Source organism: Trachemys scripta, chromosome 2 (assembly GCF_013100865.1).
Source record: "Trachemys scripta elegans isolate TJP31775 chromosome 2, CAS_Tse_1.0, whole genome shotgun sequence".
Taxonomy (NCBI): domain Eukaryota; kingdom Metazoa; phylum Chordata; order Testudines; family Emydidae; genus Trachemys; species Trachemys scripta.
The window spans coordinates 236,285,312-236,311,389 of NC_048299.1; the positions used below are offsets into that span (position 1 = coordinate 236,285,312).

A 26,078-nucleotide genomic window follows, 5' to 3' on the forward strand; every position below is an offset into this window, starting at 1 on the left:
TGTCTACAGCCAAGCTCTAAGATATAACCGCATTTGCTCCAATCCCTCGGATAGAGACAAGCACCTACAAGATCTCTATCAAGCATTCTTAAAACTACAATACCCACCTGCTGAAGTGAAAAAACAGATTGACAGAGCCAGACGAGTACCCAGAAGTCACCTCCTACAAGACAGGCCCAACAAAGAAAATAACAGAACACCACTAGCTGTCACCTTCAGCCCCCAACTAAAACCTCTCCAGCGCATCATCAGAGATCTACAACCTATCCTGAAAGATGATCCTTTACTCTCACAGATCTTGGGAGACAGACCTGTCCTCGCTTACAGACAACCCCCCAACCTAAAGCAAATACTCACCAGCAACCACACATCACTGAACAAAACCACTAACCCAGGAACCTATCCTTGTAACAAACCCCGATGCCAACTCTGTCCACATATCTATTCAAGTGACATCATCATAGGACCTAATCACATCAGCCATACCATCAGGGGCTCGTTCACCTGCACATCTACCAATGTGATATATGCCATCATGTGCCAGCAATGCCCCTCTGCCATGTACATTGGCCAAACCGGACAGTCTCTACGCAAAAGAATTAATGGACACAAATCTGACATCAGGAATCAAAATACTCAAAAACCAGTGGGAGAACACTTTAACCTGTCTGGTCATTCAGTGACAGACCTGCGGGTGGCTATATTACAACAGAAAAACTTCAAAAACAGACTCCAAAGAGAGACTGCAGAGCTAGAATTGATATGCAAACTAGACACAATCAACTCCGGTTTGAATAAGGACTGGGAATGGCTGAGCCATTACAAACGTTGACTCTATCTCCCCTTGTAAGTACTCTCACACTTCTTATCACACTGTCTGTACTCGGCTAGCTTGATTATCACTTCAAAAGTTTTTTTTCTCTTAATTAATTGGCCTCTCAGAGTTGGTAAGACAACTCCCACCTGTTTATGCTCTCTGTATGTGTGTATATATATCTCCTCATTATATGTTCCATTCTATATGCATCCGAAGAAGTGGGCTGTAGTCCACGAAAGCTTATGCTCTAATAAATTTGTTAGTCTCTAAGGTGCCACAAGTACTCCTGTTCTTCTTTTTGCAAGTACATACTAGTGTTTCTTAATTAAAGTTACCATTTGATTTTAAGCTGGGCACTGGCTTCTTTCTTTAACAAATCTCTACTGAGTCATAGTTTTGGAATCTAATGCATTCACAGAGTTATCTCTCATTGCAGTCAATGGGAATCATACAGCCAAAGGCAATATTTTATTAATGATCAACAATATTTATGAGCATGGCATTTGATTTAATTGGTGAGAAGCTAAAATGACAGTCAGTCACTGACCCTTAGTATTATTCCTTGGTCTACAAGGAATATTGGAGCATGGAACTCCAAGGCTAAAATTTAAAGCATTGAAGCAACTCTAAAGTAGCACACAACCTACTCACCCGAAACCTCAGAGATGTCTGGTAGTGTTTCTTCATTTCTACTTTGTCTGACTAAAATTATAAAGAAAGGGGGGAAAAAAGCATAGTTAAGAAAAATCTGCCAAAACCCTGTCCCTGAGAATGTTCAGGCCAGAGTTTGACCCTGCACCCATTAAAGTCAGTGGCAAAGCTCGGTGGTACAGGGCACATGCAGGGACTAGTTCTGAGTATCTCTGAGAGGGATCAGGCCTTTGAAAGCTAAATAAATGCACTATCATTAGCATTATAACAATCAACACTGAATTCATTAATAATGATTAGACATTTATTTTCAAATGGCTCACCATGGGAACGGATGGTAATACCTTATTAGGAAAGGCTAATCAGAAGTCTCTAAAGGACTGTATCTATTATTATACTTACTGTATTTATATCAGAGGTGTTTTTTAAAATAACTTTAAAATCATAAGGGTTTTTTCCATACCAAGGCAGAACTATTTTTTATCTTCCCTTATTATCACTTCACACCTTTAAGAGAAATGCAGGAGTTCAGATTAGATGATCATAATGATCCCTTCTGGTTTTAAAATCCATGAATTGTACAAACAGCTTCAAGTAAAAGAAAAGTGGTCTTCATTATGCTACACTTTTAACCTTATTCACAAAACTCAAGTTTACTGGGATTTAAGAAGGGTTGTTAATGACTAACTTGGCATGGAAAAGTATATTTCTTTGCACTACAATTAATATAGACACACATTGTCTATTTGAGACCTGAAAGTAGAGTTTAAGTAATAGCCTATAGCACAGAAGGTGCAGTGTAGTATACAAAAACACTGAGTTAACGCTGGTTCCAAGTTACAGGTGGAAATACCAGTCTGAGTGTATGTCTACACTGCAAATGGAAGTGTGATTGCAACTTATGTGGGCATACACAAGCTAGCTTTAATTTAGTGTGGCTAAAAATAACAGTGCTGATGAGACGGGGGGGGGGGGGGGGGTTGTACAAACCAATATACACCCCTCACTATATACTCATGTTCCTAGTCTGTGCCGAGGTCTGTGCCATTGTGTCTTTTCTGCTATTTTTAGCTGCAATAGCTAGATTAAAACTAGCTTGTGGATACCTATCCAAGTCGCAATTACATCTCCAGTTACAATGTAGACATATCCTTGGTTTTGAATTTTCTTGTTGCTGTGCACTTGTGATATCTGATGTCATCTAAGCTCATTTTTGCATGTTAATTTCATTTGTTTATTAAACTTGCTACTGAAACAAAGTAATCATGCAAGGGGGAGAAGGGACCAACCAAAATCTCAGATCCAAATGCCTCTGAAAAAGGGAAAAGTCCACATTTGGGTCTGAAATTTGCAGGCAGGTCCCATGTTTACTGGAAGGTGATGCTCCAAGACTGGGATTGGGAACATGTGCAGGAAAATCAGCAGTAACTCTTCAGTAGATTCAAAATTTCTAGAGGGGTAGAGCACAGGAAAGTTTGCTTGTGTTCAGTTCACTTTCAGATATGGTGGGTTAGAGTCACCCCTGCTGCCATAAGATGGTGCAAACTACATCTTTTCATGCCAGTGAGCATCACTGCACTCCACAGGGGACTCTCTCTCTCTCTCTCTCTCAATTGAAGGCAGCATTTCCTAACTTTAAGTGTTGCCAGGGTCTCCCCAGGAGTCCCACTAGTGGAGGCTCAGCGAATGTGCTGAGTCCGTGCATCCCCTAGCTGTCTTGGCAGCGCTGATATTTTTTGGCTGTGTTAGTCACTTGTGAGCCTACTCACTGGCAGAGAGGTGGCAGGTGCCTTGTACCACTGCAACCCCCGCCCCCCTTATGGCAATTTTTCCACCATGGAGAGCCCTACATTCTGCCCTCCTAGACCCTTGGGGAATCTGGCTTGCTGAATTTCAGCTGTGTCAGGAAGTGAGTGAGTGAGTGATGGAATCAGTCAGTATTATACTGTTGTACTGAAAATTCTCTTAGGCTGAAATGACACTGAAGGAGAGCCCAGGTAGAATAATGCAACCTGAGCATAGTAGGCCAAATGTTTAGTTTACTCAGAAGCTGACTTTGCAAGATAGTCTTTGCCAGCCTTAGCTCAGCAGAGGCTTTATGGATCCCTCCTCAGTGAATTTTCTAGCTCCTCTCAAATAAATTGCCACATCCCAGTCCTTCCTAAGCCACTCTGTTCATGCAGCTCTAGATGAAGTGTGTTTGTCAATATCAGTGCCCACTCTACTTACTATCAGATGCTTAAAAACAACGAGGAGGCTGATGGCACCTTAAAGACTAACAGATTTATTTGGGCATAAACTTTCATGGGTAAAAAACCCACTTCTTCAGATGCATGTTTTTGATAGCTAAGTAGTCTCTACTTGTTTCCTTCTTTTCATCACTGACTTCAGATTTTTTGAGACTTGCTGCCTTTTGATGTCAGTAAAGAGGCTGGAAATTGAATAGTAAATCTCTAACCAAAGGATATTGTAAGGAAAAAGTTTGTCATGTTAAAAAGTGGCCAAAGCTTTTATTTAGGTGACCTCTGCATATGCTTTTGCCATGTTCCCCAGATGTAACTGAAGCGTAGAAAATTGGGCTCGTAGAAAAGCCTCTGTTTTCATCTGCAACATCTGTACTATATGAGTGACTCTGTGGAGAGTTGCAAATTTCAGACACATTTTTTTGGCTATATTTCCATGTGGTCTCAGCTGCCAGAGAAGCTGCATTGAGTTGCTCTTTTCCAGCTGTGTAATTTGGGTGAGTAAGAGCTTTAAATCTGACCTTGCTGCTATCATGTGACACTTTTGAATTCGCCTTCAACTTTTCAATGGCTGTTGTGTGTAATTAGAATACTGGTATAGCATGTACAGTATGAAATGTATGTTGCCTCTTTTCCAAAGCAAAAGAGCTGAAGATCAGTGCAGAAGCACATAAATATACTTGGCTAAATAAAGAAGCGCAGGTGTGCCTTGCAAGAAAAAGTCTATTTGAGGTTTAAACAAGTTTCTGCTTCATGTCTAATAATGTAGTTCAAAGTACAACAGCAAATGTGGAAATTCCACTTCCCACTGTTACTTACTATTATATCGCCACCTTTTACAAATTGCATTCGGGGCTGGAACACCAACAGATCACACAAGTAGCAAATATCACAAATGGTGTCTACGAGGATCCAATAGAATATGTTGCTTGGTGTTTGTACTGGGAACACACAGCGCAGTGGAATGAACCAGCAGTTCCAGTTATAGGCAATGGTAACAATCAGGAGCCACACTACATAGCGGCGATCTGGAAAAGAAAACAGGAGCTGGTGACTTAATCAGTATGAAATCATCATCTTCTTATTTCTCTCTGTTTGGGAATAAAGGGCTCATCCTCCAAGGAAAGCAGAGCAATTTGCAAATGTACCAGACATCGTGATCTGGAGGAATAAACACTGGCCTGGGAGGTAGGAAATCCTGAGTTCTAATCGTGACTAAGCCATTCCCTTGCTGTGTAACTTTGGTAAGACACTTTACTTCTCTGCATTTTCCCCATCTGTCAAACAGGGATGCTGATGATAGTAATACTTATTCACCTCACTCATGGAGTGATGTGAGGATGAATCTGTTCATATCAGTTCAGTGCTTTGAACATATGAGGGGCAATATGAACACTATGTAGTATGAGGTGAGATAACATTTCTGAAAACTTATGACATATTTCTAAGGAAGGAGATCTTTACAAAAAAAGACTCTAATGTTACTGTTTCCTCCTCGTGGTACCCCGGGTTTCAGCTAGTGTACTATCTACATGCCTACCTAGACAAAACTAGAGAAATAACCCTATAGCATTTTTGTTGTCAGACTCTTATAGATGGAATTATAATTGCTTTCCCCAGATATCCAGAAAGAAATAGGGATTATTCCCGTTTATAGTAACTATTCATTGCAAAGGTTCCTTATAGTAGTTTACAACAATGCACGCCACGTAAACACAGATCTCTAAGGATCTATCTACATTGCAATTAGATACCCGTGGCTGGCCCAGGCCAGCTGACTTGGGCTCTCAGGGTTTGGGCTAAGGGGCTGTTTAACTGCGGTGTAGACGTTCAGGCTCCGGCTGCAGCCTGAGCTCTGGGATCCTCCAATTTCGTTAGAACTTGGGCTCCAGCCCAAGCCCGAATGTCTCCACTGCAGTTAAATAGCTCCTTAGCCTGAGCCCCGCAAGCCCAAGTCAGCTGGCATGGGCCAGCCACGGGTTCTTAATTGCAGTGTAAACATACCCTGAGTCTTCAGAATGTTTCGCAGCATTTTAGACATGAGAATACCATTGAGTTTAATTGGTGAGTTACAGTCAAAAACCTGTGTAACACTTCAAACTCAGGAGTGGAAGTTCACTCATTTAACTATTTTGACTTGTGGGTTTCAGAACACTTATACTTTTCTGAAAGATCCCAACCCTTATAGTTAAAAACAGAAGCAAACCTGTTAGATGGAGTTAAGCTAGAAAACAGTTTCTGTGGAAGAGAGAAGATCACCCTCTGCCTTTTATAACACAGCATGGTCTGTTAAAAGGAGTCTGGTAAGAGCTAGGAGTCACACATGGAATTTATTAAAGGAAGAGGGCTGGATTCACTTCTGTTTAAAATAGGGCTTTAAAATGGGAAAAAAAGGTAGAGACTGAACAAAAAATACCTGTGCAGGGCTTTTTTTGGGAGTACTTATAAAACTTGTCCAGTTTGGGTAGAGTCAGATTTTCATGACAACTCTTTGTTAAGCTTCCAAGACATTTCAGCACTGCAGGGGCAGTGGCCTTAGGGGATCAGGCATTGGACTGGGAATCAGGAGACTTGTATTCCTGGCTCTGCTGGTGAGCTTGGGCAAGTCACCTTGCCTCTTTGTGCCTCTATTTTCACTCTCACTATTTGGCTATTGACACTGACAGCTCTTCAGGGAGGGACTTGTGCAGTGGGGCTCTGACCTCAGATACGGCATCCAGATGCTACTTTAACACAAACAATAATTTTCTTTATCCCGCCTTTGACACCTTCCTTTGTGTGACTACATTCGGTTTACCTGTGTATGCATCTATACTGTCTGGTAGCTCCATCTTCTTCAGGTATTCTTTCAATGGTGGTTTCTTGAATTTACAGCACAGCATGTCACAGTAATGATCCTCTGGCTTGGCATCACCTTCCTCTTTTTTTTCTTCATCTTTTTTCTCTTCTTTTGGTGGGGGTGGAGGCGGAGGCTTCTTTTTAGATGGAGCTAAGCATGTAAATGTCACAGAAGGGAACATTTAACAAGGACATGCACACTGTCACTGTTGTGACAGATCTTGAGAGCCCCAACGTATTAAAGGCCATGCAATCGACTCCTTAGTGTTTACTGCTACGATTTTCAGTTCTGTTTTCAGTTAGAAAACAGATTGGAGAATAAATTCACACTGACATAGGCAGGCACACTCCGGCTAACACCAACAGGATATTTAGTGCTGGGTGTCACAGAGGGAAATGTGATACTACACAATCTTTCCCTGGACAGTCAATGCTTATACAATTAAACACTTGCAGAATTGAGATGGGGTAAGGCAGGAGGCACCCAGGCATTTATTCTTGCATGACTGTTGTAAACTTGCCATGGATGGGATAGAATTGCTCTGGGACCAGTTCTGCCACACTTGAGCTGAGTTTCTTACTCTAAAAGTAGTCACTTGATTTCAGTGGGGCAACTTGCAGAGTAAGACAGAACTGAGTATGAGTAGTAAATTGGCAAACTGGACCATCTATAATTTAAAAAATAAAGTAATGCAAGTGCCAGAGAGAGGGGTAATAGGTTAACTGACACAGAAGTAGTTAAAAAAATCTGACCGTTTCTTTCTTAGCTGACAAAGTTTATAATAGTTTAGACACTCATCCTGACACTCATCCATCATGCTATATTTTCCAACTTATTAGAATTTAGGAGATCAATAAATAGCTTCTGAAAAAAATGCGGAATATGAAGATTACACACTCTTCAAAGTGTGCAAAGGAAGAAAACAAGTTTTTTCTGAAGAGGAATAACATCAGTACTATGTTTAATTATTTTCAGGTGAGATGTATTGCCTTGTGCTGCTGGATCCCATTCTCACCTACATACCTGGCATATTTAATGGTGCTGGAAGATTATCGCCAGACCTTAAACTTTGTTTACTTTCACAAAAGAGATCTCATTTCAGTATCACCTATGTGCCCGCATGTAGCATATTGCCACATATGCCTTCCCATAAGGAATATATCTTTGATCCCTAGGAATACAGATAAAATAACTGAGATGAATCTAGAAAGTAGTTTGAAAATGGTGATCCTGAACAGTCGTAGTTGGAGACTTACCTCTATTAAAACTTTTTAATGAGGGGCCTCAATGGGTTTAAATAGGGCCACATTCTCAGCTGCTGTAAGCTAACACAGGGGTTCTCAACCAGGAGTATATGTACCCCTGGGGGTATGCAGAGGTACATCAACTCATTTAAATATTTGCTTAGTTTTACAACAGGCTACATAAAAACACTAGCAAAGTCAGTACAAACTAAAATTTCATACAATGACTTGTTTATACTGCTCTATATACCATATACTGAAATGCAAATACAATATTTACGGTATATTCTAATTGATTTATTTTATAATTACATGGTAAAAATGAGAAAGTAAGCAATTTTTCAGTAATGTGCTATGACACATTTGTATTTTTATGTCTGATTTTGTAAGCAAATAGTTTTTAAGTGAGGTGAAACTTGGAGGTACGCAAGACAAATCAGACTCCTGAAAGGGGTACAGTAGTCTGGAAAAGTTGAGAGCCACTGCTAACACAGCTCCATTGATTTCAGTAGACATATGCTGGTTTATCCCAAATGAAGATTTGATCCATGATTCTTGAAATATTATCTTCCAGCATTTTAAACTCTCAGAACTCTCAGGACTTTCATCTTTAAACCACCAAATAAATAGTTATCTTTTGAGAACTAAAGTAACTTACAAGTTGTAGGACTGCCCTCAGGAGAAGACTGTAGTGGGTCAGTCAGTTTTTCTTTATAGGCTGATGTCCTTGCCCTCATTTTTTTGACAATCTCTTGCAGTTGGGCTTCAGTATACTCATTTACAACACGGCCTTGAGATGAGCTAATTAAGACAAAAGAAGAACAGTTAAGAGTATTGGAAAGGAATGAAAGAAAACAATCAGCATCAATGCTATGATATGAGTAGAATTCAAATGTAAGGGCAAGATGCTGGTTTGTCCTAAGGTCCCTTTGTGCTACTGAAGTTATAATAAATAGGTAGCCAAGAAGTCTCCCAGGGTATGTCTGCACTGCAGTGGAAGCCCAGGGTCAGTGGAACTTGAGTCAGCTAACCTTGAGTTTGAGAAACCAGGGTCTGAGCATCTACACTGATTGCTGACCCTAGATGAAGAATATTTTAACTCAGGCCAAAACCTGGGACTCTAGCATCCTCACTGGAGTACTGCAGACTTCCTACCACTCTCCCAAAATGTGGCCACTCTGGCCCTTTGTTCATGGCAGTGTGGGAAAACTCAACTGTCCACCCCATATGTTACAGGAGGTTTGAACAGCCCACCAAAACATCCTGCAGAGCCATCCTTTTGATCTGCAGGCTCCCAGCAATCAGAGACAGCAACTTAGAGGAGGCACCATGTGAAGAACTTCTCTTACTTGCGCTTTCATTCCTGTTTCTGGAAATTGGCAGAGCTTCCTTGAGATAGTGGTGGACATTTCAGCAGCGTTTTCTGACCCATTGTAGGCATCTGACAGAGCTAATGATAGGATGGGTGTGAGGACACAGACACCTGGCAGACTCCAACTTGCTCAGGCTGCTTGTGACACTCTATGTAGCTGCTGATGCCCCCTATGTAGACAGATGCTTCTGGAGCAGGGCCACAAGCACAGACTGGAGAGGCCACATCGTCCTGCAGATGTGGGTCCAGAACTTTCACATGAAGAAAGCTTCATTTATGGAGCTTTCTAAACAGCTTGCCCCAACCCTTCTGGATCACAACACGTGCAGGAGAGTGCCCATACTGGTTCTGAAGTGAGTTGCTACAACCGTCTTGAAGCTGGCTATCCCAGACTGCTACAAGTCTGTTGCCAGCTGCTTTGGTGTTGGGAAGGTGACTCTGAATAAAGTGGTGACAGAGGTTTCTGAGGCAATCTGGCATGTGGTTTATCTCAATGTGACAGGAATAAAAGATATTCCTGAAGTAATTGCTGGCTTTGAGAGAATGGGGTTTCCACATTGCACTGGGGCCACTGATGGGACTCACGTGCCCATAGATTGCCCTCCTCAAGGAGCACATTAAACCGCCAAGGTTACTACTACTCCATTGTTATGCAGGCCCTCGTAGACTACAGCGGCTGATTAATGAACATCACTGTGGGCTGCACTAGTAAAGGTCATGATGTCAGGTTTTCCGACAGTTGGGAATCTACATTCATGGACAGGCTGGGCCACTAGTCCCACCAAATGACATTTTCATAAGTGAAGTTGCTGTCCTCACTGTTATTCTGAGAGACCCCACATATCCCGTTTTGCCTTGGCTTATGAAATTATATCCTGGTCTCAGAGGCTGTGGCAAAGAAGGTTTAATTACACTTTCAGCAGGTGTAGAATGGTGGTTGAATGTGCATTTGGCAGACTGACAGCCCGGTGGAAATATCTACAGACCTGTTTGGATTCCAGTGTCATCAGTGCTATCTGGATGACTGTGGCTTGCTGTGCTCTTCACAATCTTTGAGAAACCAGAGGTGAGCCATTTTCCCCTGAATGGATCTGTCACAATGATGGACTGCTGAACCAGTACACCCAGCTTGACCTGGGTGAATCAGGGCAACAGAAGTCAAGGATGCTCTGTGCTCCCACATTATGCACTTGCATGTGCCCATGGAAGAGGGAGAACAGTACCTTTTATGAATGTATGTGTGTCTGGTGGGTTTCATTGCTTGTGGGGGAGGGTTTTATTGCCATGCATTGTATTTATAAATGATATGGCAGCTTATGAGATGGGGGAGGGTGGACTCACAATATGGATTGATGTAAATAACTCATTGATGTAGATAGCTGTATTGAGAATTATATTTTGCATACAGCTTCCCAGTTGTCCCTGATAATGTGTCACTTTTATTATTTGAAACAGACATTAGATGATGTAATGCAGTGATGGCAATACCATTTTTTAAAATAAAATAAAAACCTTTATTTTTAAATATTTGTTGGAAAGGTACAATATTAACCATTGCTAGACAGGCCAGCTGCCGTTAGCACACTACTGACACCAAAACCTTAAAAACAGAACAAAGTGCATGTACATGTACAAAAAGTGAAACCATTTACAAGAAAGAACCCTCTGACTGTTATGAGTCCCCTGGCCTTCCATTCCCCTTGTCCTTCCTTCCATGTTTGCCTCCCACTTGGGGCCAGGGAAGGGGAGTGAAGGTGCCCAGAGGGGAAGGGTGCAGCCTGGAGGACTTCATGGGGGCACATTTGCCCTGTGCAGCCACTGACAGGGCCTGGTTGCATGGGCCACGCAGTCGTGGAGTTGTCCAAGCTGTTCCTGGACTGCTGGACAGGGTATTGCCCAGAGGATGCTGGCCACGGGACTGATGCAGCAGGAACCTGCAGTCTTGCGGACATTAGAGATGGCATTCACCCAAACAGTTCTTTCTGCTGAGCTTTCTCATCCTCCCTTAACCACCGTTCCTGTTCCAGGAACTGCAAAGCAAGTGTCTGCTCCAACTCTGTGCTCCAACTGTGAAGCCAGCCTGAGCCTTTCCTTTTGCCTCTCAGCATGATTTCCTCTTGCTGAAAGTCCCTCTGTCTTACGTACTGGACCTGGTTGTTGGTCCTGTCCAGAACTTCAATCATAAATTCAACATGGAAGCGCTTCCTCTTGGAATGATCCAGGAAGGTATGGTGTTTCAGGCTTCTGCTCCAGTGTGGGTGAGCTGAGGAGGTATTGCAGCCAGCCGAGGTTGATGGGCCTGTAATATGACAAGACACAGTGAATTATTGTCTCAAGTTGCTCAGTGCAGGAGCACAGAAAAAAAAGCTGTTTTGGAATTTCAAGGAATTAAAATGTTACCTTTTAATACTGAACTACAATATATTGAGAGAAGGATGCCTCAGACCACAGACTCCCTGGACACAGCCTGGTTATCGCAGTGAAAGAGGTGCAGAGAACATGGTAAGTTAAAAAAATCATAACTGCTTTTTTTTCTAACAATTGCAGATCACCTGGGCTTTGGGGGGAGATCAGTGGCTGAGACATGCTACATAAACCTTCTCTGATGTTTCAGACATTCCACATTTTGGAGGACATAACAGATTTTGTGGTGCCTGATTGGCAGAGAGGTGTTATTCCAAGCTGCCAGTGGGAAACCAGCTGTGCACGTCCTTGAAGTATTTAAGCGGATGGTGACCAAACAGCACATTTAAAAACTGAATGTGCTGGTCAGCTACTGAGATGGACCTGAAAAATATGCCCTTCCCCAAAATATGACTACCTATCTGGAGTTCCTGCTAAGGGAAAGTTTGCAGCTGTCAGCACCCAGGATTGGGTCACAATTCATGAAGGAATCAAAAAGATGCTGCGCTAACATCCACATGGCTTAGTGTTTCCCCACAGCTTCCAATACAGCCTGTTATGACTGCAAGCAAACACACAGAACTCCACTGCCATCCCTCTTCCCCACCCCTGGTCTCCCCCCACCATTCCCCAGCATATTTCTGGACTGAATTCAAAACCTGTCATATTTGGGATGCATGATGTCATCACCCACAGACTGCAAGCATTGCATTTAACAGAAATGGATTACATTTGAAAAAGAGTTACATTTCAACCTTTTCTCGCCAACTCCACCACAATTCACTGTTTTCATTTGGAATGTTGTAGCAAAAAATATGCACCTTCCCAGAAAAAAAAAATCTTTACAATGCTTCTTTTACTGCTTGTGTTTCCCAGTCTCCATTCTTATTTACATGTGGTGGGCAGTGAGGGGACACCAAAACACTGGCATGCCATCCAGATGCATGCTGCTACCCAAGGTTTGTAATAACTTTTGCATTGGTTCATAGAATGCATTTCTATGTTAATAAACATAAAAATGGAGCTATAAACTTACCAGGTTCTGGGGTGCTTCTGTCTCTTCCATCTCTCCTCCAAGTTCCGTGCCAGCTTCTTCATTATTTGCTGGTATGCATGGTCATTCCTGATACTCTTAGTGAAATTAGCTGTTTTGCTGGTTAGGCACCGGAGATTAACCAAAATCTAGCTGTACTCCCATGACTCTTAGGCAGGGCTCTTTGTAAAGGACTATTTCTGATTGGTGGCCATTGCAAATGCAGAAGGTTCTCTGGAAGTGTGTTGCTCAGCAGTCAGAATAAAATTGAAGGGTTAAATGCCAAGCTGCTGTGCTAAAATCGGGGGATGGGGGGGTTGCTTCTGTTTCCTGGAAGTTGACTGGTGACTTGTGGGATAAAGAGGACAAAAAACACTGGACCATGGGATTGTGGGATAGTGAAGATGGACTCCCAGGGTCTAAGTCTGGCATGGCTGCGTGCACACGGCAAAACACTACTGCTTGAACCCTGGGTCCTGGCTGAACTCAGGCTTGGACCCTCCACTCATGTAGGGTTTTGCGACCTTGGATACGAGCCCAAGTCTAAGAGATTTGTGTGTAGACAGATGGGGGGTTAAGGCTTGAGCCTGAGTCTGAGCCAGGGCTTTCATTGCAGTGTAGACATATCCCCATTGTTCTTAAAGCCATCATAGCTGGCTCTATGCAAGCCCCCAACATCAAGAGTAGGAGAAGAATATTTCAAGGAGTTGGGATCAGAATATAATGTGGTCTGACTTATGTTGCTTCTATAATAGCCCAGAGGGTGGGGTGGTATAAACTGGTGCTATTCAGAGGAATCCTTAGGGCAGCTCTAATGTGCTCCAGGGGCTGTTTCCTATCCCTCATCTGCATTGAGCTCTACCCTGGGGATTTAGCCCTGAGTGTGTTTTCACTAAGAAAAAAAGTGTGTTCATGGTAAGTAACATGAGGTAAAATCCTAGTGAAGACAAAGTAGTTTGCTGTTTTCACACCTGTTAGCAGGTTGAAGTAAAGAGTGTGGGGGATCCTAGGGTTTACCTTGACTTGCTAACTCACGTTAAAATTGCACACGATCCTGTCTTTACTAGGACTGTACTTTGTGTTAGTTGCCGCATATTAGCCAACATCTTTTCTTCCTAAGGAAGACAAGGCCATAGCATGGTAGTTACAGTTGCTTCCATATACATAGCAGGGGCTCCCATACATTTTTATTCAGTGGGAAGATAAGGTTGAGATGTCAGCCTGAAATTCTTCAGAAATCTATTCAACTGAAGAAATAAATTATCTGAATTTTAAATATGCTGGACACTCACATCCATTGAAATCAATAGCTCCAGCAAGAGCTGTGACTGCTCAGTACCTTTGAAAATCAGCTCAAAAGATGCTTAAATCTCTAAACTGGGACCATTTTGACCTTGGAGAACTTAAAAAGCATTTCTGGATACTCCATATTTTAATGTAATTCCACTAAGGAAATGTGTCAGAGATGAAGTAAAACCTAAGGACTCTGAAAATCAAGCAGCCATGGTTCTTTTCTGAAATTTACTTATAAAGTAGAAACCATTAAAATTGATCAAACACATTAAAACTGAGCTCAGCCTATGTTTTAGATGTATGAAAGCTTCCTCAATACATTGGCATTTTGTCAGCAGTCCACTGAAATAGGACTAAAAAGTTGATATAAAAGAATTGTCCCCACTTCAAAGATAAGATTTAATGTAATTCTAAAATATTTAATATATTTCAAAAACATCTGGAATACATTCAAAGATGGTTTTGGGTGAACCTCCAAAGATGAAAATTTGGGGTGGTTCGGATAAATATTCAAATATTCAGGATGTTTATTTTAACTTCTTATGTGCAACTGGGCATCGCAGGCATCTTTAGCCCTTTGCATGATGTGCAGCAGGCATGCCATCTCCCATGCAGCTAGGGCCTGCTCCAGCTGTCTTTGACTGCAGTGAGACTTGGATTGAATCCGTCATCAGTTCACAAGGATGATGCAAGACAACTTCTTCAGCATCATCTGGGAGGGGTAGCATTGTGTATATTTGTGTAAGCCAGTGGTCTAAATGAACCCTTTCCTGCCATCTATTGGTAAAGTGGGGAAAAAGACCTCAGGAGCAGACCGTATTTGTTTAGAAACACTTATTTGTCAAGGTGATCAAGAGACATAGCGATTTTCTTATTGCATGACTATAGCAGAACTTTACTTAATATGGCCAAATTGAGGGGCCACCCTAACGTGAACCTCAGTCACTAAGACCAGCTCTACACTACACAGTTAGGTTGACACAAGGCAGCTTACATCAACCTATCTGTGGATCTAACTTCACTTAAATTTGGCTCTTGCTGATAATAAGTGACCTGCTATGCTGATTTAATAACACCCCCTCCCTGAGAGGAATAGTCACCGTCGATGTAGTTAGGAGTGTAGACACTGTGTTATTTATGTTGACTTCCAGCAGCCAGCCCACAATGCCCCAAACTGACTGCTCTGGTCACCATTGTGAATTCCGCTGCCAAGGGTCAGGTAGACAGGAAGCCCCCACTCCCCTTTAAAGCTTCACGAATTATTGAAATTGGTGAGCACATCTAGCAGCTCTCCATTATTGAGTGTAACTGCCCTTCTGATCATGCCAGCTACACACTCCAGACACGGTTCTGCTTGGAGAAGGCAGGAGATATTGGGTCTCCTGAGCCTGTGGGGAGAAGAGGCAGTGCAGGCACAGCTCCGAATCAGCTGTAGAAATGTGGACATCTAGGAGCAGATTGCTCGGGGCATGCAGGAGAATGGCTACCACAGGGACCAGCAGCAGTGCTGCATGAAATCCAAGGAGCTGTGGCAGGCATACCAGAAGGCAAGGGAGTACAATAATCGATCTAGTGCCAAGAAGAAGACCTGCAACTTTTACAAAGAGCTGCATGCCATCCTTGGCAGAGACACTCCCCCTTCCCCCCCCCCCCAAGAGCACCGTGGATACTTCCGAGGAGCCCAAGTCACAGGCCCCTGCCTTGAACAGCGAGGAGCAGGAGGTAGACAAGGAAGAGGAAGAGTAGTATGGGGGACAGGCAACTAGGGGATCCAGCTGTGCAGTGAGCCAGGACTATTTTTGACTCCACCACAGTCCAGCCAGTTCTAACAGTTGAGCAGCCAGCCTGGAGAAGGATAGAGTGGAGAGGAGAAAGACAGAGGAAAAGGAGAGGGACATGCAGCTGGACATGCATCTGCTTCTCAGACAACAAACGGATGCTGCAGACTCTGGTGGACCTGCAGGTTCAACAATCCCATGCTCACCTCCCCCTGCAACCCATAGAGAACTCAATATTGGGACCTCTTCATACCCCCCTCACCATTCCACGTGGCACCAGCAGCTGCTGCATGGCCCTTACCACCTGGGGGGACAATAAAGACGATCACAGATTCACATGCCCTGACCTGTGAAAGCCACGGTGAATATATGTGTAGCCGAAATGGAAATGACTCTTCTTTCCTCTTCATAAGTTCTCTTGTCTTAATTTATTAAGTTATATATATATATTCAATTACCTGGTTCATGTTACAGAATAAAATTCTATTTTTTTGGAACAAAATTCATCTTTATTAGTTCACAACATATGCTGGCTGGTGCTGAGTAGGTCTGACAGTGACCAATTTCATGTTACTGCACCGTGTCACAGAACCCATAACATCATTCAGAAACAATATGAATAGCGGCACTGACAACATTATATTCCTACATACACAGCACTCACTACAAGTTTCATACCGGGTCACAGAAGAGCAAGGCCAGGTAGAGCATGCTAGAGCAATGCACATACTCTGTCTCACTATTAAAATGGTCTTTCAAAGCCTCCCTGAGCCATATAGCTCCATGCTGTGCTCTTCTTATAGCCCTTATAACTGTTCAAATTCAGCAGACAGCCGTTCCACCTCCACCCCGAAGAAACATTTCCCCCTTTGCTTCACAGATATTATGCAGGACACAGAAGTCAGTTATAAGCATTGGGATATTTTTCTCACTGAGGACCAATCTTGTAAATAAACAATGCCAGGGACCTTTCAAACAGGAAAGAAGGAATCACTCCCTACAGTAAAGGAGGAGAAGCCTCGTACCCCTAAGGCTGGAAAGACTGCTGCCACCACTGCGAATAGGAAACGTAGGGTAGTGGTGGTCGGAGACTCTCTGCTGAGGGGGACGGAGGCGCCCATCTGTCGCCCTGACATTTCATCTCGGGAGGTATGCTGCCTGCCGGGGGCCCATATCCGAGACGTTACAGAGGCATTGTCGAGGATTATCCAGCCCTCTGACTACTACCCCATGCTACTCATCCATGTGGGCACAAATGATACTGCGCGGTGTGACACTGAGCAGATCAAGAGTGACTACAGGGCTCTGGGAGTACGGGTGAAGGAGTTTGGAGCGCAGGTGGTATTCTCTTCAATTCTTCCTGTCAAAGGTAGGGGCCCGGGCAGAGACAGATGCATCATGGAGGTGAATGCCTGGCTGCGAAGATGGTGTCGCCAGGAGGGCTTTGGCTTCCTAGACCACGGGATGCTATTCGAGGAAGGACTGCTAGGCAGAGATGGCGTTCACCTTTCGAGGAGAGGAAAGACCCTATTCGGACACAGACTGGCTAACCTAGTGAGGAGGGCTTTAAACTAGGTTCGACGGGGACAGGTGAGCAAAGCCCACAGGTAAGTGGGGAACATGGAGACCGGGGAAATGGGTCGGAAACGAGAGGGAGTGTGGGCTATATTGGCAGAGAGAAAGGAGGGTCAGGACAAAACTGGGAGGAAAGATCAAACCAGTATCTTAGATGCCTATATACAAATGCGAGAAGTATGGGGAATAAGCAGGAAGAACTGGAAGTGCTAATAAATAAATACAACTATGACATTGTTGGCATCACTGAAACTTGGTGGGATAATACACACGATTGGAATGTTGGTGTGGATGGGTACAGCTTGCTCAGGAAGGATAGACAGGGGAAAAAGGGAGGAGGTGTTGCCTTATATATTAAAAATGTACACACTTGGACTGAGGTAGAGATGGACATAGGAGACGGAATTGTTGAGAGTCTCTGGGTTAGGCTAAAAGGGGCAAAAAACAAGGGAGATGTCATGCTAGGAGTCTACTACAGGCCACCTAACCAGGTGGAAGAAGTGGGCAACTAACAAAATCATCCAAAGCCCAAGATTTGGTGGTGATGGGGGACTTCAACTATCCGGATATATGTTGGGAAAATAACACAGTGGGGCACAGACTATCCAACAAATTCTTGGACTGCATTGGAGACCACTTTTTATTTCAGAAGGTTGAAAAAGCTACTAGGGGGGAAGCTGTTCTAGACTTGATTTTAACAAATAGGGAGGAACTCGTTGAGAATGTGAAAGTAGAAGGCAGCCTGGGTGAAAGTGATCATGAAATCATAGAGTTTGCAATTCTAAGGAAGGGTAGAAGGGAGAACAGCAAAATAGAGACAATGGATTTCAGGAAGGCAGATTTTGGGAAGCTCAGAGAGCTGATAGGTAAGGTCCCATGGGAATCAAGACTGAGAGGAAAAACAACTGAGGAGAGTTGGCAGTTTTTCAAAGGGACACTATTAAGGGCCCAAAAGCAAGCTATTCCGCTGGTTAGGAAAGATAGAAAATGTGGCAAAAGACCACCTTGGCTTAACCACAAGATCTTGCACGATCTAAAAAATAAAAAGGAGTCATATAAAAATGGAAACTAGGACAGATTACAAAGGATGAATATAGGCAAACAACACAGGAATGCAGAGGCAAGATTAGAAAGGCAAAGGCACAAAATGAGCTCAAACTAGCTACGGGAATAAAAGGAAACAAGAAGACTTTTTATCAATACATTAGAAGCAAGAGGAAGACCAAAGACAGGGTAGGCCCACTGCTTAGTGAAGAGGGAGAAACAGTAACAGGAAACTTGGAAATGGCAGAGATGCTTAATGACTTCTTTGTTTCGGTCTTCACCGAGAAGTCTGAAGGAATGCCTAACATAGTGAATACTAATAGGAAGGGGGTAGGTTTAGCGGATAAAATAAAAAAAGAACAAGTTAAAAATCACTTAGAAAAGTTAGATGCCTGCAAGTCACCCGGGCCTGATGAAATGCATCCTAGAATACTCAAGGAGCTAATAGAGGAGGTATCTGAGCCTCTAGCTATTATCTTTGGAAAGTCATGGGAGACGGGAGAGATTCCAGAAGACTGGAAAAGGGCAAATATAATGCCCATCTATAAAAAGGGAAATAAAAACCACCCAGGAAACTACAGACCAGTTAGTTTAACTTCTGTGCCAGGGAAGATAATGGAGCAAGTAATTAAGGAAATCATCTGCAAACACTTGGAAGGTGGTAAGGTGATATGGAACAGCCAGCATGGATTTGTGAAGAACAAATCATGTCAAACCAATCTGATAGCTTTCTTTGATAGGATAACGAGCCTTGTGGATAAGGGTGAAGGTGGCCGGTGTACAGCTTCATGAGCTGGCAGACCAAGGGGTAGGCTGGGTCACCCAGGATCACTATTAGCCTTTCAATATTCCCAATGGTAATCTTCTGGTCAGGGAAGTAAGTCTCTGCTTGCAACTTTGTGTTCTTAAAGATATGAACATCATGCACCTTCCTTGACCAGCCCACATTGATGTCGGTAAAGCGTCCCTGATGATCCACCAGCGCTTGCATAACCATAGAAAAGTAGCCCTTTCTGTTAACGTACTCTGTGGGAAGGTGGTCTAGTGCTAAAATAGGGATGTGTGTGCCACCTATCACCCCACCACAGTTCAGGAACCCCATAGCTGCAAAACCATCCACTATGTCCTGCATATTTCCCAGAGTCACAGTCCTGTGTAGCAGGAGGTGATTAATGGCTCTGCATACTTGCATGACAATGGCCCCTGTGGTGGATTTTCCAACTCCAGACTCATTCCTGACTGACTGGTAGCAATCTGGTGTTGCAAGTTTCCCCAGTGCAATCACCATTTGCTTCTCAACTGTCACTGCAGTTCTCATTTTGGTGTCCCTGCGCTGGAGGGCTGGGGCCAGTTCAGCTCACAGATCGACGACTGTGGCCTTGCACATCTGAAAGTCCCGCAGTGACTGCTCATCATCTCAAACCTGCATTACGATGTGACCCCCTCCAGTCAGTGATTGTTTCTTGGTCCCAGAAGTGGCGCTCCACCATCTGCAGCTGCTCCATGAACGCCACCAACAACCTTGGATTGTTTCTTTTTATGTCCCACAGTAATCTAGCCCTCAAGGAATTGTTATGCTCCCTGCAGCTCCTCTTGCAACTCTGCAAATACTACAGGATCGCTTGCAACGCTCATGGCAATAGTGCAGAGCTGTGCAGGCTCCATGCTTCTGTCAGAGATGGTGGACAGGAGAAGGGACTGTATGGGTTTGTGGGATTTTGAAAAGAAAGCACAAAAATAATGGCATGCACATGAAATTATGAGATGGACAACACTGCATTATGGGAAGTTGATCCCATGCTCCCAGACTCATTTTGGCCCCATCAGGCACTGCAAGAACTTCCCAAAAGACCCTGCACTAGAACATGGCAAGTTGCACAGTGGGATACCTACCACTGGTGCACTGAACTGATGTAACTTAGGTCAGCATCATTTTGTAGTGTAGACATAGTTCAAGTGTGAGGTAGTGAAGTAAATCCAAGTAAAAGTCAGATGGGGTGGGGACAGGTGTTCTTACCTAGTGGAGAGAACTTTGTTTAGAGTCCTAGCTGCCATTTGATCCTCCCTGTCTAGTGTTTAAAGGCAAAACTAATTAGACTTAATTGAATGTCCTTGTCTCTTCTCATTGATCACCAGTAAATTAGTCTAGGGGCTGAGCCTTAGACCTGGTGTGGAAACAATAGTCCAGTGAAAGACCACACAGAGGAATGGTGGCAATGAGGTTCCTCACTACCCAGTGAAATCGCTAGAGGTGAACTCACTAAAAACCGGGCTAGGTGGTGGAACTTCAGAACATGGCATTGCGGCTAAAGGCAGTATAGTGAGGGATGCATCAGCATCAGCATCCAAGGCACCTCCTACCCAGAAAATCCTAGAGCTGTGATTGTGGGGCACTGTAAGACCCGACTGGACCCGACCGGACTAAGGACACAGCAGAGCAGCAGAGGTGGCAGCAACAGCGGTGGGCAGTGGCAGAGATAGCAGTTACAGCAATGAGAAGCAGCAGAAGCATCACTCACCCACCTCATCCTGGGAGCTGCAGGTGAACCCACCTGAATGCATCCCTGGACTCTGTCACTTTGCTGACCTCAGACAACAAACTGTGAGTGGTGTGCAGTGGAGGGGAAAGCTGTTTTACTTATTGTTTGCATACTTCTGAGTTATTCCTGTGGTGTTTTTCCAAATTAATGCTGTGTTCCCTCTCCCCTTCATACAAGTTTTCTTTTTGTTATACACAGACTCAGTGCTTGGGAATGTATTGCACTGTATGGGTGCCCAGGGGAAGTATTTAGTTTTTTCCAGATTTCTGGAACTGTTTTGTAGTTTTAAGACAAGTTCCTGGATACTGAAGCTGACCCTTGTTGCTGCTGACACCATCTGGCAGAAGGATTACATTGCCAAATTGAAAAACGCCTTTAATGAAACAATTTTTCACTTCTCCTGGTCTTCTAATGCATTGCAAATTGCAGCAACCCAGTGGACAGGGGTGCTGGAACTATTTGTATGGTGGGGGTGCTGAAAGCCATTTAACCAATCTGTGAATCCAGTATATAATAGAAACCACTTCAAGCCAGGGGATGTGGCAGCAACCCCAGCACCCCTAGTTCTAGCATCTGTGCCAGTGGACAGCATAAAACAAGTTGATTTGTTTTACAAACATCATTGCACTTTCAGTTGTTTCCACGGTAGCAATGAACTCTTCCATTGTTTTCCTACCACCTTTATGTTACTGGATTACATTTTATTGACTTGCGAACTCAATATTTTTCATTTGGTGCTTTTCTCTGTTCCCTTCCTACCCCTCTGACTGCATCTGCAGCCACTGTCACCTTTTCCTCGACACTTTGACCAGCATATTGGTTTCTAGCACAGGATGTCACAGCAATACAAGGCAGCAGCTGGGAGAGTCAGCAGGAGCAAGAAACTCATTTTGTAGATGACCACATTTCATAGGAGGTAATTGATATACCTGGGTTAGAAAATCTAAGGGGAAATGAAAATCACCTGGCTGGAGAAGTACTATTTAGCGACAGCAGTAAAGACAGATTTCCCTTTATTAATGTAACTGCTTATTATATGATACCTAAAATGAGTCCTCTGAGGCATATACATCAGTTTTCCAAAGGCAGCTATATAAACCAATATTTGATATGGAATTTCTTGTTGTTCAAAATATTGTTATGGCAGGAGTCACCAGGTGGCACTGTTACACATAGTCTTCCAAGTGCTTTTTCTCAGTACGTGAGGAATTTTTTTAGTCTTAGAAAATTGCTTGTGTTGTTGACAGTTTTTGGTTATACATGTCTCTGGGTAGAGGAAGCAAAAGTAGCTGTCCACCACTTTTACACCTCCCTGTTGCTAGGACCAGCTAAGGGCTCATTCAGCCTCCAGAGCAACTTAGGACAGCCTTGAGGTTGCACCCAACTGCATCAATCTGTAAAGGGTTGTTCTGGCAGCTGAGGGCAGTAGGAGAACTGCAGTAGCCTGGACATGTCCCTTTCTACTGACTGTTCTACTGACCTGCCCCCTTCTCCATGGGCCAAGAATGAGAGGTGGCTGGCTATGCTGGATCTATGTCACTGGAGGATTCTTCTATACAAGGGGAGGCTTCAGCGGGGTATTTAAGACAGCTTTAGGTCTGCTTTGCACCACCATAGCAGTGCAAAGGAAATTTAACTGCTGTTTGGGTTTCCAACCTTGGAGTGCAGTGGACAGATGCAGGGGGAAGAGGGAAGGGTTGTTCTATCTGTCTAAAATATGTGAGAGGCTCTTGGATACACCAGTGATGTGGACCATATAAGAAAAAAGAAATAGAATGAAAGCAAGGCCTGAAATATCAAACTCCTCTGGAGGAGGGGAAGTAACATGGGAGAAGTGAGGGGTTTAGAAGGAAAAAAAATCATAGGTGTCATGTGTTTTGATAAAATATGTGGTTTTAGCAAAATTAGCTGCCATAATGAATCACAGAACACTGTAATTAAGAGAGGAAAGGGCTGAGTGAGGGAAGGTGATTCCAAGAGATCCATTGCCCAAAGGCCCCTTCTTGAGGGAAGGGAGGCCAAATTCTGATTCACTCCAAGAGGGCATTCACCTCTATTTCCTATTAAACTCGGTTCATTTGTGTGGATCCCCCTTGCTTTTTGTTCATGGACTACCCTGGAGGGGGAGAGACTTTAAGGTGACCTGGCCAAGTCACAGGAAGAGGCAGGGCACTGCAGAAGCAGAACAGCCATCAGCAGGAGACACTTGGCGGGGAGAGAACTGCTACGCCATTCCTGGCCACAAAGAGGCTCGAGCAGTGAGTCAATCCCTTCACAGAGGCGTATATGTTGCTGAAAAGCTTTGTTCTTACAAGACACAAAACTGATCACACTGCCTAAGGAAGAGTAAGGTAAGGATGTGAAAACCTTTCAAAAACAAAACCATTTAATAAAATGGACACAAAATGTTAAGAGCATCTGGAGTTTGTATCAATCACCCCTCCAGGTTAAGTCTGCTATGTTTTCTGTTTCCTAGAAACCCTAGAACAGGAATCCTGAGTGAACTGAACATTTATTGTGTATTTTGTAATCTTGCCACAATTTCTTCCATCACGTATCCCTGGGTTTGCCCTATCCATCTGCAGTGCAATTAAATGATTTTCTTGTTTTAGCCAGTATATCATGATGGATTTTCTGACTTCTGCACAAAGGATTTTAAACACATTTCCTTCTTGTTTTTACATTCTTTTGATGTGTCTGCAAGTTTATAATAAATGGGCTTTATTGTATGTCAAAGGTTCCTCCGGTTTGCTTATGAGTCATAGGCCAGAATGAGTGTATTTTAGGTCACTCCCAATAAACATATGTGTGATTTTTCTCACTAGTTCACAATCTTTCCAACAGCAATCCAAGTTTCCTTTGGTGTTTGTGTGGGGTTTTGTCATGGGTGTATACCTTAGTGGAACCTTGTCATTCTTTGGCAAAGGTTTTCTCTCCCAGATGGAGATGATGCTATTCTGTATCTGTTTTCTGTTATATATTCCATACTTGTTGAGTGATTGATTTTTTTCCCCCTCAGTCCTACTTTCCATTTCATTTTTATTGCCTCCTCCTCTCTACTGTCATCTCCTAATAAAATGGCATATGTTAGATTTGCTGTGGTTAGTACATAAGGAAGAGGCTGCTTGTGGAGAGCTGGCAATCTGGAGAGGGTGCATGACCTGCATGGGGCTATGCTTTAAAATCAACTTGTAAAATCAAGCTAGTGCAAATGGCAGTCTCTCTCTTATGGCCACGAATATATGACACTGGGGCTTTTTTAGTTCAGACTGGCTGCTTGTTGGTTTCGGGATGGAGTTTAAAGTGTTGGTCTTGATCTATAACATCCTAAGTGGTTTGGCATCTGCCTGTTTGAGAGACTGCATGGGATCTGTGCACTGATGACTGGAGTTTGTGGTTGAGGTGCTTTTCCCTTCCTCCTTCCTTACAGACTTTGAAGAGGCTGCTGGGTTTATTTTTGCTTATACTCCTATGTTTGCCCTTTTAGTATATGGCAAAAACCCTACTAGCCTGAATAGGCTCTTTAAAAATATGGATCACATAAATATACACAAATAAGTAAACAGTAATGGAACTCACACATAATATCCAGCAGGCACAATAGGCCATGTTCGGGATCAGAGCCCCATGCTAAGCTCAATCTCCTCTTTGAAAGAATGATATCCAAGAATATTAACTTGTCAGACACTACAGTAGTAATATTTTCTGATTTGGATTTGCTACCGCCTCAGCATTTTAGGGCTATTTGGCTAGCGTATTTTAAAAGTGGTCTATTGAAAAGCTAATCCTTCATTTTGAGATCACCATAACATTCATTTTTTTATAACAAACTGTAATTGCAAATTGTATTGATTTTCAGGTTGGGTCGTTCCTTGAATCATTGTAAGTGTGAAAGCTCTCTGGTATCTTCTGGGGAAAAAATTGGCTCAGTAAGTGATGTTGAATAGACCCGCAAGACTCAACAGGCAGGAGGTTCAGAGCAGAACAGTTCTGAACCTCCAGCATGTCCTCTATTGAGCTTCTCTGCACCTCAGTTCTAGTCTCTTCCCCATGAAAGGAGGAGCCACAGAAGAGCCTCTGCTGCTTCTCTCCTGGTCTGTGTGGAAGGATTCCTTGCCCTCAGGCTGAGGGCTGAGCTCTAGGATTTGCCTCTAAGCAGATGCACTTATTCTTTAAGTAGTTATCCCTGACCCTGACCTTTGTGCAACATTATGTACTCATCTACAGAATGAAGCAACAGAGAGTCCTGTGGCACCTTTAAGACTAACAGAAGTATTGGGAGCATAAGCTTTCGTGGGTAAGAACCTCACTTCTTCAGATGCAAGAAGTGAGGTTCTTACCCATGAAAGCTTATGCTCCCAATACCTCTGTTAGTCTTAAAGGTGCCACAGGACCCTCTGTTGCTTTTTACAGATTCAGACTAACACGGCTACCCCTCTGATAATTACAGAATGGTTATGCTTGCCACTTTGCACTGGTGTAAATGACTACACCAGGGGCAAGGCAGTGGAAAATCAGGCCCACATTTATGTATATGTGTATACACATTTCTTCTTATTTCCTCATCTATACCATTGTCTGCCTGTGGTTTTCCTTATCTTACACTGTGTGTGATGTCTTGTCTGTCCAGTGAGTCGGATTATAATCACTCTTAAGTATTTTAATACTTCCTGTCATTATAGAAAATATGTAGACACCTGCTATATAGTTGGCAAAAAAGATCTAGGGTGAATGAAGTAGAGAAATAATGTCCTGATTGTGTTTATGTATTTAATAGCTATGAAGTAGTCTGGCTCAGACATTTGTTTTTATTAAAATCTCTGACAAAACAGGGATCAGAAAACATATCGCCTATATGTACTACTGCTGCCTGAGAAAATCCACACATGCCACTGTCTGTAGTAGATATTTTGAACCTTGTTTTGGACAGTGCTTTACAAATGTACCCATGTATCTGAAAATAAAATTCTGGATCTTGTGATAGGGGTAAACTATACCGCCATCGTATTTTATGTTTAAGTATACAATCCATGTCATATGCAAATAATTTCTAGTCTTTAATACATTATTTTGAGCATCTAGTCTAAATAACCAATTTTCAGAAGGACATGACAACACATAGCTGTAAAACTACTCATAAAACATTATAACATGGTTGAGGAAGCTTTTTTTGTGACTGAGAAATTTATTTCTCAGTATCAGTGGAATATCAATAAATGGGTATATTCATGGGCCCTGTTTGGTTC

At 43.1% G+C, this 26,078-nt stretch overlaps 1 protein-coding gene across 1 annotated transcript in view; it reads right to left on the minus strand.

Annotated features, from left to right (window-relative positions):
* The window catches only part of CNGB3 (cyclic nucleotide gated channel subunit beta 3), a 128,452-nt gene that overhangs the window by 48,473 nt on the left and 53,901 nt on the right, over positions 1 to 26,078 (minus strand). The window contains exons 3-7 of the mRNA XM_034759582.1: positions 11,135 to 11,465; positions 8,453 to 8,595; positions 6,509 to 6,700; positions 4,531 to 4,739; positions 1,469 to 1,519 (exon numbers count right to left, since the gene is read on the minus strand). Coding sequence (XP_034615473.1) covers positions 1,469 to 1,519; positions 4,531 to 4,739; positions 6,509 to 6,700; positions 8,453 to 8,595; positions 11,135 to 11,465 — 926 coding nt within the window. The remainder of the gene's footprint in view (positions 1 to 1,468; positions 1,520 to 4,530; positions 4,740 to 6,508; positions 6,701 to 8,452; positions 8,596 to 11,134; positions 11,466 to 26,078) is intronic.